Genomic DNA, 17,536 nt, shown 5'->3' on the forward strand with positions numbered 1-17,536 from the left:
TCAAGCATTTTATTACAGTGCCTTTAATGGCTGTGCAGATTGTCATAACTGAGCCAAAAAGAAAGGGGATATTGTGAAGATAATAAAATAGGAATAAAACTGTCACGATAAACTGCCAGATACAGTACTGAGACAAGTTAATTAAAATTTTGGTACTACATTTGGTGTAAACGCATCATTAAATTGTGTAATTGCCTCGTTGCTGGTTCCGTCTCTCATCTCTGTGTTTTTGTGTACTTTTGAAGGAGATAAAAACAACAGCAGGTCAGAGTTATTTTTACCCTCGTGATAAAGTATTCTTTCCTCCTTCCAGGCACTTTCTTGGGGAAGACTGGCGCTGACTCAGAGGCAGAGTGTGAAGCGTGTTACCCAGGTTTTTTCTGCCCCTCATGGGCTCAGATCTCTGTTGACCTCCTTTGCCCCTCAGGGTGGTTCTGTCCACCACGATCAATATCTGGACATCGGCCAGGTACGTTTTACATGATCAGGTGTGAGCCTGAGTTTAAACACTGCAGACTCTCCACTCCATCATTTACAACTCCGTTTTTTTAACACTAAACCAGTGTGGACTAACACTGAATACTGAAGAATGTATGCTTGAACATGTTAAGGATACACATTGATAAAACAGGCAGATTAATCAAAATCCATTGTGATCAATGGTCATGAATTAATTTCTTATTAGATAAGAAAGAGAAACGTTCCTGTACATGACAAAAACTTTTTTCCTGTATTTCTTTCAAAACTTTAGTGAAGTTTGGTCCTCAACAATGTTAATCAATCTACAGTCCCCAGCAATCCAGTTTATGCTTTCGTTTATTTCTGTCACATAGCACGTTTGTTCACCAGTGATTTGAAAACATTTTAGAAATAAAATGAATTGGATTGGTTGGAGCTTTTTGTAATTTGGTGTAGAAAACTCCGTGAGTGGTTCTATAAATGTTGATCTGAGCATGAAGTATTAAACATCAAACTGTGTATAAATAGCAATAAGAATATTTTATGCCTCAAATGCTTCATTAATTCACATTACATTAAATCTTTCAAAGGCATCTTGGTCCCCCTTGACTCAAATTGAGGAGACATTTGGCTAATTTGAGCATGAAATGGCCCAGAACCTATTAATAGTCACCCACTCGCTGCCGTCAGAGTCAGGGTACCTGCTGCTGAGCCTGCTTCCTCTTCTTCTTCTTTTCTCCTCCCACAGGATTTTTGCACAGGACAAATATCTGCTCAGTGTCCTTTTCATTGCTTTGTTTTCATTTTTGTGGCTCTGGGAATTTTGGAATGAAGCAGCAATGTTTTGAAACTGTGACTTAAGATCACCTTGATGAAAGAAGCATATTTGTGTTTGTATTTGTCTTGTTTTGATTTCAAATGGAAGATACATTTTTGCATTTCACAGAGTACCGCTGCCCTCCTGGGTCCAAGTGTCCCAGTGGTAGTGCTGAACCATCCATCTGTAGCTCTGGCACGTTTCAGACCTCCTCTGGTCAGGAGGACTGTCTCACTTGCCCACCAGGTGAATAAAATACTCGGGTTGTGATGATACCAAGTATAGGTACTGATGCTTCGTACGGTTGGCTTTAAATAAATGTGCAGTCGACTGGAAGACAGTCTAATATAGGTGCAGCAGCTATGTGGGTAAAATTACTGCATAGTTTAACACAGTCATCTGAACAGAAAGTGAGCTGAGCTTTTATACCAATAGCACATTTCAATGGAAAACATCGTGTCACTTAATTCCCTTGCTTCAAATCTTAACGTTACTAAACTGTGGTAACTGTGTGGCACTGAATTACTGTACATTACATACAGCACATTTCCGAGTTTGAGTATTTGTATTGGAATTTTTGCATACCTACTAAAATAACTTCAGACAAATATCACATCTGTACGAACACATTTTTGAACATAGGACTAATGAGACTCGTTGCAGGTTTTTATTGTCTGGAGGGATCGACCGTACTGACTCCTTGTCCTGCTGGTCATTTCAGTCCATTATCTGGTATCTCCTCCATCAGTGACTGTTCTCCTTGTCCTGTTGGCTTTTTCTGTAACAGCAGTGGTCTGACCGAGGCATCGGGCCCCTGCAAAGCAGGTTCGAAAATGTGATACCATGTTGAAGAAAAAAAAACATCTGGATCTCTGCACACAAACACCTGAGGTCCTCCTCGTGTCCTGTCAATTGTATTTGTCAATCCTAGGACACTTTTGTTCCCTGGGCTCTACCGACTTTTCTCCCATCTCCCAATCTTACGGAGATGTTTGCTCAATGGGACACTTCTGCCCAGAGGGCAGCGGGTCGCCACAGCCGTGTGGCATTGGCAGCTTCCTCCCAGAGTCTGGAGCGTCCTCCCCGTCTCACTGCCTCCCTTGTACCCCTGGAAAATACTGCCAGAGTCCTGGAGCACCACAACCAACAGGTGGGAGATTTCACTGGGTTTACCCTCATGATAACTGCACCTATTGCATTGAATATGCTGCAGAATAGTTGGAGACTTTCAGAATTGATTTCATTAAGCACTTCTTAATATAAACTTGAAGCACACTGTACTTGTTTTCACAATATGCTTGTATTTGGTGTACTTTGTGTTTTAAGGACACTCAAATAAAATTATATAATTATTATATAATCACATTTTTTCTAACATCATTATTGGCTGAATTTGGTCCACGGGCCGCCATTTGATGATCACTGATTTATAGTAAATAATTACAATGCCACATCTGTGTCTTGAGCTCATTCAAAACCCATAAATGCTCCTTATGTCCATTTAGTTTCTCTTTTATTTCAGGTAATTAAAGAGAAACTGTAGGGAAGCTAATGACAGGCTACGATCACACAAAGGAAAGCAGAAGCGCCTGCCGCCTATTCATGATGTGTCTCTTTGTTAGGGCTGTGTTCTGCAGGCTTCTTCTGTTCTGGAGGAGCAGATAGTCCCACTCCACGAGCCAACTCCTCTCTGTTCAGCTGTCTTCATAAAATCCTGGAGGCTTCTACCATGAAGACAGGCGCAGCCTTCTGGATGCACAATCTGTCACTCTTCCATAACTCACGAACGTCGGGTAGAATATAAAATTCTTTAGTTTGTAATTTACACGATGAACGCCTCACAAAAGAGTGTGACAGTCACCCTGTGAATTGTGATGAATGTCCCTGAATGCAACAGTTTCATGTTTGACCTTGGCATTAAGTGTGCTGTAATGAATGAGTGTTAACGGAGAACCACTGACAGTCGGAACAGTTAAACAGGAGATGTAAGCAAATGGCTCATTCATCCGAACGGAAGGTCAGGGGTTTGACTCAGCTCTGGAAAGTGACGTGAAAAAATAATGTGGTTAAAACGTCCTTAATATGGCTGAGTTAAATTATTAAAAGTACATTTGTTTTTATGCATGAGACTCAGAGTTTTCATCTGTATTCTAGGAGATGATTTGAGGACTGACGTGTTAGCATCACCCTGGTCGAATACAGATCATCATGTGACACTTTCACCACCTTCTCGTCAGACTGACTGCTCCACCTTCAGAGGAGACATTTGCCCTGAGGGTGGGTAGAGTCGATGTCCCCTCCAGCAGACATATTTTCTCTTCTCTTCTCTCTGGAAATAGCAGATGCAGATGAGCAGATAGACACATGATGGAGGCAGTGTAGATAGTAAGGCTTCTGGTTTTGGTTGAATGTAAAGCACTATAAAGTATATCATCATATTTGTAACATAATTGAATGTGAATTTTTTTTTTAGAAGATACATGAGAGACATATCAGGCAAAGACAAAACAATTCATATCAGCAGAGATAATTATATTGTACTTGACCTTTGTTAAATATGATTCATATATATTTGCAGTACATACATATATCATATGCATGGTATTGCACGCTGCATTAGAGCAGGCCTGACAATTACTACATGAATACAAGGATCATGATTATAGAATTATGACTGCACTTGTTATATATGACCCGTTTCCTTGTGACCCATGGGAAAAAGCAGTTTGAAGTCTGAGGATGTGGACCTTCCTGCGGTCCTCGTCTGCTCTCATGGAAATCAATTCATTTGTTTGTTTTTATTTTTTCCAGGCTTCTATTGTCCCGTGGGCTCTGCCTACCCTCAGCCCTGTGCAGCTGGAACCTTTTGTAATCAGACAGGGTTGGATGCCCCACTTGGGCCCTGCGATGCTGGATATTACTGCCCCGCAGGCTCCAAATACTCGTACGCCTCACTTTGCCCACCCGGACACTACTGCCCCCCTGGAACGCCTGCACCTCTTCCCTGCCCTATTGGAACCGTACAGAGTGAGATAGAGAAATATTCAATTATCACTGTGATGTCATTCATGTCTGTTAAGGTATACAATAGTATAAATTATGTTTAGAAGGCTATAAAATGTGAAAAATAAAAATTATATACTGCAGTAATTTATCAAAATAAAATATAACACAAATAAATCATTACATACAAATGAAAAAACAAAAAAAAAACATCAGACAGTCACCATCTGTTAGACCAGTGATGTGTGATGCAACTCTGAGACATGACACATTTATTGCAGGTTTTCCCAGGATGACTTGGTTCAGTCAGGAATAAGGTGGAGATCTGTTCTGTAATGATAATCTGATAAAAGTGGGCCCCATATTCCATTGAATTCTGTGGGGGAAAAAAATTGTTGAGCTCTAATACTGTTGACTTCCAGTTATTAACTGTTAGCCCTCTGGCCAGTAAAGTGGCAGCACTGAGGACATCAGCTTTGGTTTCAGTAATAAGGGGTGATGCAGGCACCATCACAATATAGACGGGAGAGAAATTGAAACGACCTTTTCTCCAGTTGTCTGTCACAAATGTTAAAAAAACAAATCTCTGTCAATAACTGTTTGAGGTTGTGCAGAGTCACAACATATGGATAAGGTTTGCAAGAGATTGCTGAAAGCTAGCCAACATATAGTAGTGACAATGCACTACTTGGCATGGAATGAGTCTTTTACAAATCAAAGTTTTATGTATGGGTTTTATATTTAGCAGTTTTCCTGCATTGAGAAAGAGAAGAAAGTGCTCTGTCATCCTCGAGGTAGAATTAAAAATACCCCAGTGATGGCAGGAGATAATTGGGTTCCATCTGTTCTCCCTGTAATCCCTTGTCATCCTCAACTGTGATTTAACAGACGATTGCTGCGTCATCAAAATTCCACAGTAGGAGAAAAAAAAGTGAGCAGCAGAAGTTACTCTGAAATGAGGCAAAGTCCATGTATGACAACAATCAACTGTCTTCACAGTGGGATCGGGTGGTTAATTAATCCACAGTGGGAGTTAAACAACGGAGATATACCTCTGTGTCCCACCTGCACAGCATTAAATTACTCAGAAATTGGCACAGTATGGTTTTCACAGTGTTCCTGGGCTTCTTGGATCAAACAACTTCAGTCCTGTTAAAATGTATATAAAGTCCTTGGCAGAGTTATACATTATTCAAAGTGCTTATCCTTGATTTCTTATCTGCGTAAAAAAGTGTTAGAAGTAGATATATACTTTTTTATTAGCATTTGTTTTGGTCTTATCAAATGGTGCAGACATGCTGATGCAGTGATTAAATCATAGACATAAAAATGGATGACTTTCAGTGTCATTTCTTCGTAGGTTCCCCTGGTGGACCTACAGTAGAAGCTTGCCATGTGTGCCCTCCAGGTCACTACTGTGATCGCAGAGGCAGTTCTGTGCCCAGTGGCCAGTGTGCAGAGGGACACTACTGTCCTGGAGGACAGATCACTGAGAGGCCGCAGCAGCATCAGTGCTCAGAGGGACACTTCTGTGAGAAGGTAAGTCACGCTTCACTGGTGTTCAGTTTGACCACCAATATTGATTTTAGTTTCTTAGTCTTTTGACCTAATTATAAGTTAGTTTTAGTCCCTATTTAGTCGATAGAATTGTTTAAAACTTTAACATCAATGACAAGAGGCCATGACAAATGTTTACTGTCTATGGTACTTTCTGTAAAGTTAACATCTCAGAACAGAAGGTCCTTGACTGAGGCTTATGACGATTATGAGGAAACAGAGTTAACACTGGTCTTCACTGCTCAGCATTGTAGAATATGATTGACTTTATTCTTTTTGTACATCTGTAATGATGTAATGATTCACTGCACATAATATCTGCTAACTCCACGCTCGCTGTTCACCTCATCCATCCACATTATTACTCTTCCCCCTGTTGTAATTGTTCAACCATAAATATTCTTGATGACGTATTCAATTACTCAACATTATGTCTCATAAAAAGTAATTGTTGCTCCAGGGAAGTGTCAGGCAAACAGCCTGCCTTCCAGGACACCACCAGCCCAGACGGGGCCAGAGCAGCTGTGAGACATGTCCTTCTGGATCCTACTGTTCCAATCAAGGTAACAATGACCTCCGGGTCATTAAAATGGAGTCAAGTGGCCACTCCTAATACAATACATTCTTCATTTAAATGTCAGGAATGACGACTCCAGTTCTCTGTGAGAGAGGGTTCTATTGTCCCAGAGGATCAGAGAAACAGCGCCCGTGTCCGACGGGGACCTACGGAAACATGACAGGACTGAGTGAGGAATGGGAGTGTTTACCTTGTGACCCTGGCACGTACTGTAAAGGAACAGGTACAACACTTCCTCACACACATACACACACACACGACGGTAATGATGTTGTTATGCTGCTGAAGGGTGTTCTAAAACCAAGCACTATTTATTGGCTGCTCTCTTATTGAAACTGTGCTTCGATGATATTTGCTTACAGCGAGGACCACCCCCAGTGGGCCGTGTGCTGCAGGTTTTGTGTGTGTTGGCAGAGCCTCAGAATCTTCTCCATCAGATAATGTAACTGGATTTCCATGCCCCCCCGGCTTCTACTGCTCTGTTGGGAGCTCTGTGCCAAAACCGTGTCCAAAAGGAACGTTCAGGTACCGTTCCTGTTTTATCTTTATGAGAATTACTATTCAAACATTGCACGGTTTCAAACTCATTCCACAAAAGACTGTAATTCTAATACGTTGTTGCAACAGGGAGTTTTAAGAGGTAAATAATTTGACAATAAAATAAAGAGTACGGTGGGGAATAGTTATTCAGGAGTAAGGAATGCTTTCACATAAAAGCCCTTTTACAGAAAGAAGTGTTATTTTATTTTAATACTGTTCACTTCAGCAATCCAAATGAAATGACATTTTCTCCCGAAGCTTTGAATACAGCATAAATTCCAGTATGAACACATACATCAGATTTTTTAAAATTATAGTCGGTGTATGATGACTCCCTGACATCAGGTGATAATTATATTCATTTCAAATCAGCAACTCAAAAAATAAAAATCCAGTATAATAGAAGAAGGGTTGGTCTCACACACTTTCAAGAACTAACATGAGTACAAAGATCCCTTTTTTACATCAATATTTTGATGATAAAATGAAAAAAAAAGCACATGATTCACATGCACGACATAATCTGAGAGGCAAGTTCTTGTTTTATGATCCAATGGAGGGAGAATCCTTTGTGAAATACAGTCAACTACTCGACCTCTTACTTTGATTTGTGCACATTAAAATGTTCACATCGTTTTACAGCGAGCACAGTGGGCTGGTGGATGAGTCACAGTGCCGCCTCTGCAGCCCAGGCTCCTATTGTTCAGAAACTGGTCTCTCTGCAGCCTCTGGACCCTGTCTCCCTGGTATGGAATGAAGAATGCAGTCACCTGTGTTTTACTGTGATATATTATTTATCGTTTTATGAACGAGTAGGTTATACAAGGAATTTTGATCAATTGTGGCTCTCTAGGTTTTTACTGTCTGGAGGGATCCCACACTGCAACTCCATTATGGAGTGTGTCTGGAAGTGTTTGTCCAGCAGGCCACTATTGTGCAGATGGCAGCAGTGTGCCCACTCCCTGTCCAGCTGGCTCTTACCGAAATGAGACAGGAGGAAAAAGCAAAGACGACTGCAAGCTATGCCCTCCTGGTACACAAGATGTTACACTTCATGCTGCAGAAGCCCTGAGTTTCTACAATTATGTTTCACTCCTTAAACACTTTTTCAGGCAGGTTCCAGGATTTATCTGGTCAGAAAGAATGTAGTCCTTGTCCACCTGGGTTTCACTGTCCCAGACCCACCAGGGGGAGCTATGCTGGGGTCTCTGTCCCTCTGCTCTGCCCTGCTGGTTACGTCTGTCCTGGGGAAAACCCTGGCTCTCGGCCACTTCCCTGTCCTAGAGGTACCTACAGCTCTAAGCAGGGTCTCATCAACATAGGTAAATACCAAAGACTCGGAGAAGATGAAGAACATTTAATTATCTGTCTGTTAGTATTTCCTTTGGTCCTGAGAAAACATGAAGTATTAGTAACTGTCTATTAGTAGTAGATAGTACAAGTGCCAGTAGTACCAGGATTATTGGTCACGTTATCCAACCTGTTTTTAAATTGATATTTATTCATTCAAGTAATGGTGTCTCCAGTCAGGTCAAAGTCCTGAGTTTGTGTTCCCATTTCTGCCATTACCTGCATATTTACACACAGTATAGTTAGCTGACTGTTTCTGACAAACACAGCAGCAGTTGGCCAGTCTCCTGGGAGACACTGGGACACAGCGGTGCTGAGAACTCATTTACAGATCGATCAAGGCACGTTTCCCATAGTCCCACAGTCACAGCTGTTGGTCTGCATTTGCAGGTGAATGTCTGGTTTGTCCTGCCACTCAGTTCTGCGGGTCGGAAGGCTTGGTTGAGCCGTCTGGGCCATGTGTGTCTGGGTACATTTGTCTGATGGGAGCCACATTGTCGAACCCAACTGATAACACCACAGGTTATCCCTGTCCACCTGGGATTTTCTGTCAAGATGGAGATGAAACCGGTAGATCTTTTTTTAAACTGCATGCATTACTTTAATATTTGAATTATTATTAATTTCCAAGGGCCACATAGTGGATATGTGGTTAGTGGTCTTGCCCTACAGTAATATAGTCACAAGTTTGAGTGCCTATGCTAATTGATGGTCTTTCTGTATGAGCTTGTCTGTTCTTCCTGTGTTTCACTCTAAATTGACCATACAGTGAGTGTGAATCACTGTGTAAGGTGTAACCCCCTGTAATGACTCATCTTGATAAAGATGAAGCAGTAGAAAAAGGGCGGATGAGTAATTGTCATCCATTTTCTTCTCCAGGTGATTGCTGGCCAGGGTTTTATTGTGGCTGGGGCTCCAGCAGACCTGATCAGACTGTGTGTCCAGCTGGTTTCTTTTGCCCCAGTCGAACACCACATCCTGTGCCCTGCCCTGCAGGAACATTCAGCTCCAAGGAAGGAAATACCCACCAAGACAACTGCACTGTTTGCAGCCCAGGATCATACTGTCAAGGTACAGCACGTGAATAATTTTAGAGTTATTCTCAGCAAGACCATTAGAAACAATTTTAGTAACATTTATTTACCCACGGTGGCCACAAGAAAATCACATCCATCAGAAAGTTGTGTTTAAATGTCTGTATTCGTTTGCTCACAGATAACCGCAAATCAGCAGTGAAATTTCAGCTGTTATAGTCAATATTTTTTTTCAACAAGCCAAGCAATGCAGTCTGGTCCTTCATTACTTAATCTTCTGGCCACTAACATTATCCTAAACTTTAGGTGGATTACTGCCATCTGCAGGACTGGGGTTTACATATTGCAAGAAACCAGGGATTTGAGTAAGAACAGTAACTGCAGATATTTGTTTATCTGCTTGAGGGAGTGAATTAGTGACACGCTGTTGATTAAATCTATCATCACTGTGTTGTTTTCTTCTTTTGGTTGGCTCAGATGAAGGCACAGTACAGCCTGCAGACTGCCCTCGTGGATACTACTGTCCTCCGGGACTGATTCTAGGACTGGAGTTTCCTTGTCCTCCTGGTACAGTCCAGAGACATTTCAGAGCATCCACTCCTGATGCCTGTGTGCCATGTCCTGCAGGTGCAGTATAGAGGAGTGACAGATGAAGGATTGGGGTTTTGCTTTATGCCATTATAAAGACATTGGGCTCATAGCTCTATGCTCTACAGGGATGTTCTGCTCTGAGCCGGGTCTGTCCCAGCCCACAGGACTCTGTGACCCTGGATACTATTGTCCTGCTGGATCAAGTAGCTCAAACTCAGAGAGTCAGGTGATCACATTGTTTCACTATTTACCCTGTCTGAAACAGAACTAGCACACAAGTGCTGGTCAAATGGTCCATTGTCTCCAAATAGAAATGTTGATTACAATTCAAAATCTAATCTGTACATTAGATGAAAACATCAACATTTTCTATTAAAACACACTGAAATATGTTCATCACATATTTAAAAGGCCAGCTTCTTTGGCTATGAAGTACTGTGTAAAAGTTTTAGGCTGGTGTATATACAGAAGTTTTCAACAGCAGGGCTCGACAGAAGTACTGAAGTACTTTTGGTTGAAAACAATAGTGAGACAAAATTTAAGGAAAAAATGCATTTCCTTAGTTTGCTTAAAATACTTTAAACCCTATCCATTTTGTAAATGCATACACACTCTGGCATGACCTTTCTTGACAGAGCATGTGAAATATAGGAGACACACAGTTTACATAAAAAGAATAATAATTGCTACAAAAACACATTAAACCAAATACATCAGTGAAACACTAGAGACAAAAGTCAATCATAACCCTGTAGCCACATGGCAACAGCCCTGTGAACAGACACACTAACAAATGAAGCCAGCAGCCTGAGCTCTTGGTGCAGAGCACATTATATACACAGGTGAGCAGGTGACTCTCCTGATTGAGGAGGCGGGGTTAGGAACCAATCACAATTGTTTGCATGTGTGAGACTAGAGCCAGGGGATCGTCACAGAATATAAAACTTTGCATAACAATACTTTTTGCAAAATTTCCCAAATGCTCCTCTGTATAAATATGAAAATATGAATCAATTTCTTGTCAGTGATTTGACTTTCGGCATCACTTCCACTGAGAAAGTCAAACAAATATAACACTCATGCACATATCAGGGAAGCTTTGTTTATTTTTTTGTCAAAATGCCCTCCAATGAATAATTTAGGGTAAAATTGGATATCCAGCCCGATCCACTGGTGGTCTATTTAAAAAGCTGAGTTTACTCTAAACATATCTAATTTGGTAAACGGTGAAACGTCAGTCTCTGTGTTTATAGTGTGAAAGTCAATTTCGCACATAATAATGAAGAATAATAAAAAGCCCACTCCTAGAACATTTATTATTAGCATCTTCATTCTGAAGAGAAAATATAATCTGTGGATGTAGTGACTTAATGAACCTGCCATATAATATTGACTCTGTTTATGGCTCTAGGGTTTGCATCCATTTGTGCACATTGATGACATTTGTTTAATAGGTACTAATGATTTAATTTTATGTTTCTACATTTTTGAATGCATCACACTGCATCGTCAGGGAAATTCTACAGGAACCCAAATCTGCCCTCCTGGGCACTTCTGCCCCTCTGGAACTGGCTATCCACTCCCTTGCCCCCCTGGCTCTCTGTCCATATCCGCAGGCCTGCAGGATGTTGCACAATGCCCTCCCTGTCCCCCTGGACTGTTTTGTGACAAACCTGGATTGTCGGTCTTCTCCGATGCTCTCCCATGTCATGCAGGGTAAGACACATTAATCGCATCCCTTTTTGTGTATACCCATATATACATATCCAGTACACACACGTTAAATATATTTCTTTCTGATACAATGCCAATCATTTCCAGGCAGGTTGAAGTCGTATTTGTGAGATTTGTAAGTTTACCCCCCTTCCCTGCCCACAGGTACGTGTGTCTGGGTGGCAGCTCCACTCCCACCCCAGCTGATGGATTTCATGGCTACCCTTGCCCTGCAGGCTACAGGTGTCCTGTTGGCTCTGGCAACGAAGTACCATGTGAGTCTGGCACTTATAGTGCAGCCCCTGGAGCAGCCCACTGTACAACATGCCCCCCAGGGACAATGTGTCCCTCCTCAGCCACTCAACAGGCCCTCATCTGTCCAACTGGTGAGGACAAAAGGACAGGAATCTCACCACGTTGTTGTAATAAGCTGAAATAATATGAAGGGATTGTGTTTTTTTTGTTGAAGGCCACTATTGCCCTGATGGAACAGGCCGTCCTTTTTCATGCCCTCCTGGGACCTTCACTAACCAGACAGGAGCACAGTCTCTTCTAGAATGCAACCCCTGTCCTCCTGGAATGTACTGTAGCTTATATGGAGCATCACTTCCTCAAGGTGATGAAATGGTATCTGTTACATTGGCAGTTGCTGTTGGACACGACAGGAAACACACTCTGGATTTAATGTCAATAAATAAACTCTCAACTGTTACATTTCATTTGTGCTGAAAGTGCAATCACTTAGACAACTGATTGAAATGCAATCAGCTGTACTGGGATTAGATCATTCAGAGTCAGGTGATAATCACAGGTGATGTCAATAAGTTATTCTCGTGGTCCTGCAGCGTCAGTGTGTATTAAACCTTGTTGAGGCTCAGCTTTAATTTGCTTCCATGTGGTAATTGCATTTCATTTTCCACTGCTTGGACTTAACACTGATTAAATTATCCCTCGTGTTGTCCTTTGAGTCGAGGTGACCTGGTGGCTGATAATATGCCCTTGTGCGTGCGTGTGTGTGTGTGTTTGCTCCTGTACTGCACGACTTTTTCTCATACTCTGATTCTGGGACAAGATGCAAACCTGTTGGTTTGACGCTGGGGTTGTACAAAATGTGAAGGACAACGGGAGGGTTAAAAAAATATCAGAAGTCGGTCTTTACTGTGAGTGAATGAAGCAGTGGCTGGACATAAAGGCATGATGATTGGATAAACTGTTGAAGAGTCAGAACCAGGTTTGTATTGACAGGACTTGTGAAAATGCACCTGAGAATTTTCTGCAACCATTCCCATAAAAGCTATCAATAAGAAAGAAATGACTGTTTCTTGTTTCAGTTGTGTAAAAATGTAGTGACTGAAAGTTATGTAACAGTAAACTTGCTGTATTTGTTTTGTGAAGGTCTTTGTTTGCAAGGATACTTCTGCCATGGTGGAGCCACAGGACCAACGCCACAAGGTTCTGTCAACTTCACCCACAATGGCCCCTGCCCTCTGGGCCACTACTGCCCCCCGGGGTGCCTCAGTCCAGTCCCCTGCCCTACTGGCAGTGTTCGCAAGACCAAAGGTACACTACGTGTTGTATGAAACTGTCAAAGTGTCAGATTTATATGTAAAAACTAAATATCAGTTCAAAGTCTGGATTATGCATGTAAGGGGTAGTTCCTAAGATCCAACTATTCATCTGCAATTTATTTAATTCCTGTCACAGGAGGGGTGAGTGTGGACAGCTGCTCCTCCTGTCCTGCAGGTCACTACTGCTCTACTGAGGGTCTGGACAAACCCACTGGACCCTGTGCCGCTGGTTTCTACTGTCCCTTTGACTTTTCTTCAATGACTCCTTATGGTTTCCTCTGTCCTAAGGTAAAGGTTGGGTCAGTATGTTCTTCATCTCTTTATATTCTCTTTTTCTTTCACTCTGTCGACACTTTTCCTTTTCCCCAAGGGTCACTATTGTCCAGAGAGCTCTGCCTCGGCCTTACCCTGCCCCACAGGAGAGTACCAACCCAACCCAGGCTCAGACTCGTGTATACCCTGTCGTCCTGGATTCTACTGCGAGGAGGCCATAGTTGGGGAACCATGGCCCTGCCCACCTCACTCGTTTTGCCCTGCAGGTACATTTAAACAGCATTACAAATAATGTTGTGTACTGTAGAAAAAGGGTGTCTTCTCTTTAGATTTCTGTGCACAGCAGCTCCAAGTATATTATTCTTTTAAATAAAGAATAATATACTCTGTGAATGTGGAAAATGCATGCTTTTCTCTGCAATTGTTTAGCTTTTAAATTTGCCTGATTTATTATAATTGGGTCTGGGATGTACGCAAACCCTTCAGTCATTTATAAAGTGTGATTTGAACAAATCACATTTATTCCACAGGGCACCAAACACAGGATCACCACTGACAGTGATTAACTCTGAAAATTACCATCATACATTTTAGCTGCCTCTCTTATATTTCAGGCACCATGGTTCCCCAGCCCTGTCCCAACGGAACATACACTCATCCAAACCAGAGTGGACTCCAGGAGATGACAGAGTGCTTACCTTGTCCTTCAGGAAGGTTCTGCAGGTACAATGGATACAAACACCCAAACAATAGTGTAGTTATACCAACCTGCTCCATTTTCACCCTCACGTACATAAGCGCAACAATGCTATCTATTACTCGTGGCTGCACACACAAATGCTACTCCGCAACCCTTTGAATTGGAGATTCAGCCCCAACATCTTTCTCTCTGTTCGGGGTTCTCTCTGCGTGGGATCTCCTGATGAAGAGATATGTGCTTGTATTTTTTACCTCGCAACCCCTTGTCACATCTCCATTAGCAAATCCATGCTCCTCATAATTCCGTGCTACAGAATCAAAACTCTGTTGCCCGTCCTCTTTGCCTAGCACTAGCGCAGCCTCGCATGTTAACGGGCACCAGGGGCTCAGTCGCATGCTTGGTAGTGAAGAGACACCATCTCTTTCTCTCTTTCTCTCTCTTACACACACTCATGCACACAAGACCTGCCATTTGTGTCTTGTTGTCAATCACTCCTATGCGTTCAAGTTTCTATTAAATTTACTTATTTTAGTAAATTAAGTCTGACTCTATTTGAAGCCACACCATTCCAACAATACTCCAAAGACCTTCAACAATTCTGATTATGGGGGAATGCTATTGATTGTTGTATATATGTAATACGGTAATTTATATATTATTACTATAACGGCAGCGCAACATAATATTTGGTTTTATGAGACTGATCAATTAAGATTAGGTGCACCTAAATATCATTTGGTATTTTACCTACACTCACGTTAACCCAAAGTGGGAATGTTGTACACACGACAGTGATGGATCACTGAACAGCCAAATTAGCATGGTAATATACATGTACACACGTAATGGATATCGAGTGTGTAGAGGTTGGAATTGCAATTGTAAAATCTCAATCTATTTATGTGATGTAACGATGCGTGCATTTGAACGCATCAGAATTGGTTTTGTGTGTTTTAACAGTTTGATATTGTATCTCATTATACATCCTACAGAGCAGGAAAGATCCAAGGTGTGTGTGCTGCAGGTTATGTGTGTATTTCAGGCAGCGCACATTTCAACCCCCAAGAACCTGTGTACAACCTGACCCAGTGTCAATGGGGCGTGCAGTGTGCTGGACCATGTCCACCAGGTACCATTCAATGATATATTACAACAACAACCGTTCCTTTTCCTATCTGCAATTCTGACACATCAATATATTGACGTATACAAAACAGCCGATCAAATGTAATCTTTCTTTAAGGCTTCTACTGTCCTGAGGGCACCGTGCGTCCACTCATGTGTCCTGCAAATACTGTTCGAAGTTCTCCAGGAGGCACTAGTCTGCAGGACTGCGTACCCTGCCCTCCACAACACTGGTGCAAACCAGGTATGACAGGACCATGGTCCAGTTGGGACCAAGGGCTTGTGTCCAAGATATTACCTATTACTTGGTGTAGACCAAGTTCGTAACATTTAAGAGCACCCCCTTTTGTTTATCTTATTTAAGAGTTAATAGAGTTAAACCATCTTTGATTTGCGCAACACTGGTAGAAAATAAGTATAAAAATAAATATTTCTTGAACTGTGTTACTAAGGGCCAGTGGGTGAAGTGGTTAGTACTTTTGCTTTACAATGAGAAAGTCCTCGGTCTTTTTGTATGAATGTTTCCTTTCAGGGTACAAGAATTTTTTTTTTACGAGAGTCAATGGTTCACTCTAAATTGAATAAAAGGTATGAATGCGAGTGTAAGAAGTTATTTTTTCTATATGTAGCCCAGTGATGGTCCAGTAATCTGTCCAGTGCTTGATCATCCACACCCAATTACAGCTTGGATTAGCTCCATCTTGCTCTCTTGACCCTGAATAGATTAATGACTAAATCAATAAATGAGCTTTTAATAACCCTCTGCAGGTTTCCCCTCCTTACATGAAAACTGAATGTCGCATCACATGTCATGTGTTCTTGCAGGAGATCCAGTTCTCCATCTGTGTCCAGCCGGTCATTATTGTGATGGTCTTCCTGACAGTGTCCTCACTGAAGGACCCAAGCCTTGCCCCCTGTATACATATCAATCTTCCCCTGGAGCAGACAGTAGAGGGTCCTGTCTGCCCTGTCCTCCTGGAACACACTGTAACGACACAGGTCTGACAAACAGCTCCCGTTCCTTCATGACAAACACTGACTGGGACACACACAAAATGAGTTACTGATCCGTTTTGTTTTAAACTAAAAGTTATTTCTTCCCTTTCATTCTAATGCATTCCATTCCCGCTGCATAATACAACAGTGACATCTGGGCAGCGTGTTTGAATTTTCCAAGGACAGTTAAAAAAATTGCCATCCTGGGTTATCTTTATTTCCTCCGCTGAGGAGATTATGTTTGTAGAGGCTGTTGTTTTTTTGCCATCCAGCCTCATAACTACAAAAAGTCAAATGTGAACTGGGGTGAAACATTTGGGCATAAATGTTTCTTTTCTTTCTGGGAAGTTGATCCATTTTTACATGCTACATGTCAGGACTGATACTGTTGAATTCAACTGTGTTTTATTCGATTGGTTTGTTTAATAGTTTGACACGTGCTTGCAACACCAAAGACCTGGTGCTTCCAGAATTACCCTTGAGATCAAAAAGTTGTCAGTTTAAATCCCCCCCATGCAGAGCTGTGGTGTGAACAAGCAGTAAAAACACAGCTCGATCAATCGTTTGGTAACGAGTTCATTGCACTGCTCCTGTTTCACAGCTGGGTTAAACGTAGAAGGTAATTTTGTCCTGTGGAGTATTATTTACACGGACCATGAATGACCCTCCGTGTGATCTGTTATTATCACAGGGCTCACTGACTACTACAACAATCTTTGCCCTCCTGGTTATTGGTGCAGTGGGTCTGGTCCACCCATCTACTGCCCCGCTGGTACCAGGAGAGCCCATCCTGGAGCGTCCACACTGAGAGAATGTGAACCTTGTGCAGGAGGAACCTTCTGCCCCGACCCTTGGTCTACAGGGAGGCCCAATGTGGAGGGAGTTTTGTGTAGGGCGTCCTATTATTGTCCCATAGGTGAGTTTAACCAGACATAGGTGGATTATCAGACTCAGAATCATTTTAAATAGAGTAAGGGTTAAAGGGACAGTCTGTAGCGGTTAGGGGATAGGGTTTGTTAAAGGTTCAAAACCCAATATCCCAAAAATCCCCCTGCTCAGAGATGGACTCAGTGCAGAAGACACATTTTATTTTGTCTATATTTGTCAGTACGTGTACAGTGACCAATAAAGACTCTTCTATTCTACATTTCCGAGCATGTTTTCTGTTGTTATTCAGGTGCCGTCTCAGAACAGCTTTGCAGACCCGGTTTTTATTGTGGACCTCAGACTGCT

The 17,536-nt window shown here is 42.0% G+C and overlaps 3 protein-coding genes across 3 annotated transcripts in view; all 3 read left to right on the top strand.

Annotated features, from left to right (window-relative positions):
- The first annotated feature begins 905 nt into the window (after nt 1-905).
- Nucleotides 906-5,426, top strand: LOC112486963 (uncharacterized). Its single transcript, XM_025055169.1, has 5 exons — nt 906-2,101; nt 2,208-2,426; nt 2,899-3,069; nt 3,431-3,553; nt 4,088-5,426. The coding sequence occupies exons 1-5, from the start codon at nt 1,924-1,926 to the stop codon at nt 4,381-4,383; spliced, it is 987 nt and encodes a 328-aa protein (XP_024910937.1). The 5' UTR covers nt 906-1,923; the 3' UTR covers nt 4,384-5,426.
- Nucleotides 5,427-5,531: 105 nt separating this feature from the next.
- Nucleotides 5,532-12,374, top strand: LOC112486962 (uncharacterized). The gene is made up of 10 exons (XM_025055168.1): nt 5,532-5,818; nt 6,297-6,399; nt 6,478-6,636; nt 6,776-6,938; nt 7,596-8,275; nt 8,694-9,964; nt 10,054-10,154; nt 11,442-11,644; nt 11,807-12,027; nt 12,111-12,374. The coding sequence occupies exons 6-10, from the start codon at nt 9,941-9,943 to the stop codon at nt 12,195-12,197; spliced, it is 636 nt and encodes a 211-aa protein (XP_024910936.1). The 5' UTR covers nt 5,532-5,818; nt 6,297-6,399; nt 6,478-6,636; nt 6,776-6,938; nt 7,596-8,275; nt 8,694-9,940; the 3' UTR covers nt 12,198-12,374.
- Nucleotides 12,375-17,536, top strand: part of LOC107988473 (multiple epidermal growth factor-like domains protein 6) — a 5,451-nt gene continuing 289 nt past the window's right edge. Inside the window, exons 1-8 of the mRNA XM_025055254.1 lie at nt 12,375-13,497; nt 13,580-13,748; nt 14,097-14,205; nt 15,175-15,311; nt 15,426-15,551; nt 16,133-16,306; nt 16,995-17,219; nt 17,481-17,533. Coding sequence (XP_024911022.1) covers nt 13,468-13,497; nt 13,580-13,748; nt 14,097-14,205; nt 15,175-15,311; nt 15,426-15,551; nt 16,133-16,306; nt 16,995-17,219; nt 17,481-17,533 — 1,023 coding nt within the window. The 5' untranslated portion in view covers nt 12,375-13,467. The remainder of the gene's footprint in view (nt 13,498-13,579; nt 13,749-14,096; nt 14,206-15,174; nt 15,312-15,425; nt 15,552-16,132; nt 16,307-16,994; nt 17,220-17,480; nt 17,534-17,536) is intronic.

The sequence above is a fragment of the Cynoglossus semilaevis genome, chromosome 4 (assembly GCF_000523025.1).
Source record: "Cynoglossus semilaevis isolate Cse_v1.0 chromosome 4, Cse_v1.0, whole genome shotgun sequence".
Taxonomy (NCBI): domain Eukaryota; kingdom Metazoa; phylum Chordata; class Actinopteri; order Pleuronectiformes; family Cynoglossidae; genus Cynoglossus; species Cynoglossus semilaevis.

Coding starts and splice junctions, on each gene's coding strand:
- LOC112486963 (XM_025055169.1), top strand. CDS start 1,924: ATGAGACTCGTTGCAGGTTTTTATTGTCTGGAGGGATCGACCGTACTG. Junction 2,102..2,207: donor ATCGGGCCCCTGCAAAGCAG/GTTCGAAAATGT, acceptor TGTCAATCCTAG/GACACTTTTGTTCCCTGGGC. Junction 3,554..4,087: donor AGGAGACATTTGCCCTGAGG/GTGGGTAGAGTC, acceptor TATTTTTTCCAG/GCTTCTATTGTCCCGTGGGC.
- LOC112486962 (XM_025055168.1), top strand. CDS start 9,941: ATGCCTGTGTGCCATGTCCTGCAG. Junction 11,645..11,806: donor GCTCTCCCATGTCATGCAGG/GTAAGACACATT, acceptor CCCTGCCCACAG/GTACGTGTGTCTGGGTGGCA. Junction 12,028..12,110: donor GGCCCTCATCTGTCCAACTG/GTGAGGACAAAA, acceptor TTTTTGTTGAAG/GCCACTATTGCCCTGATGGA.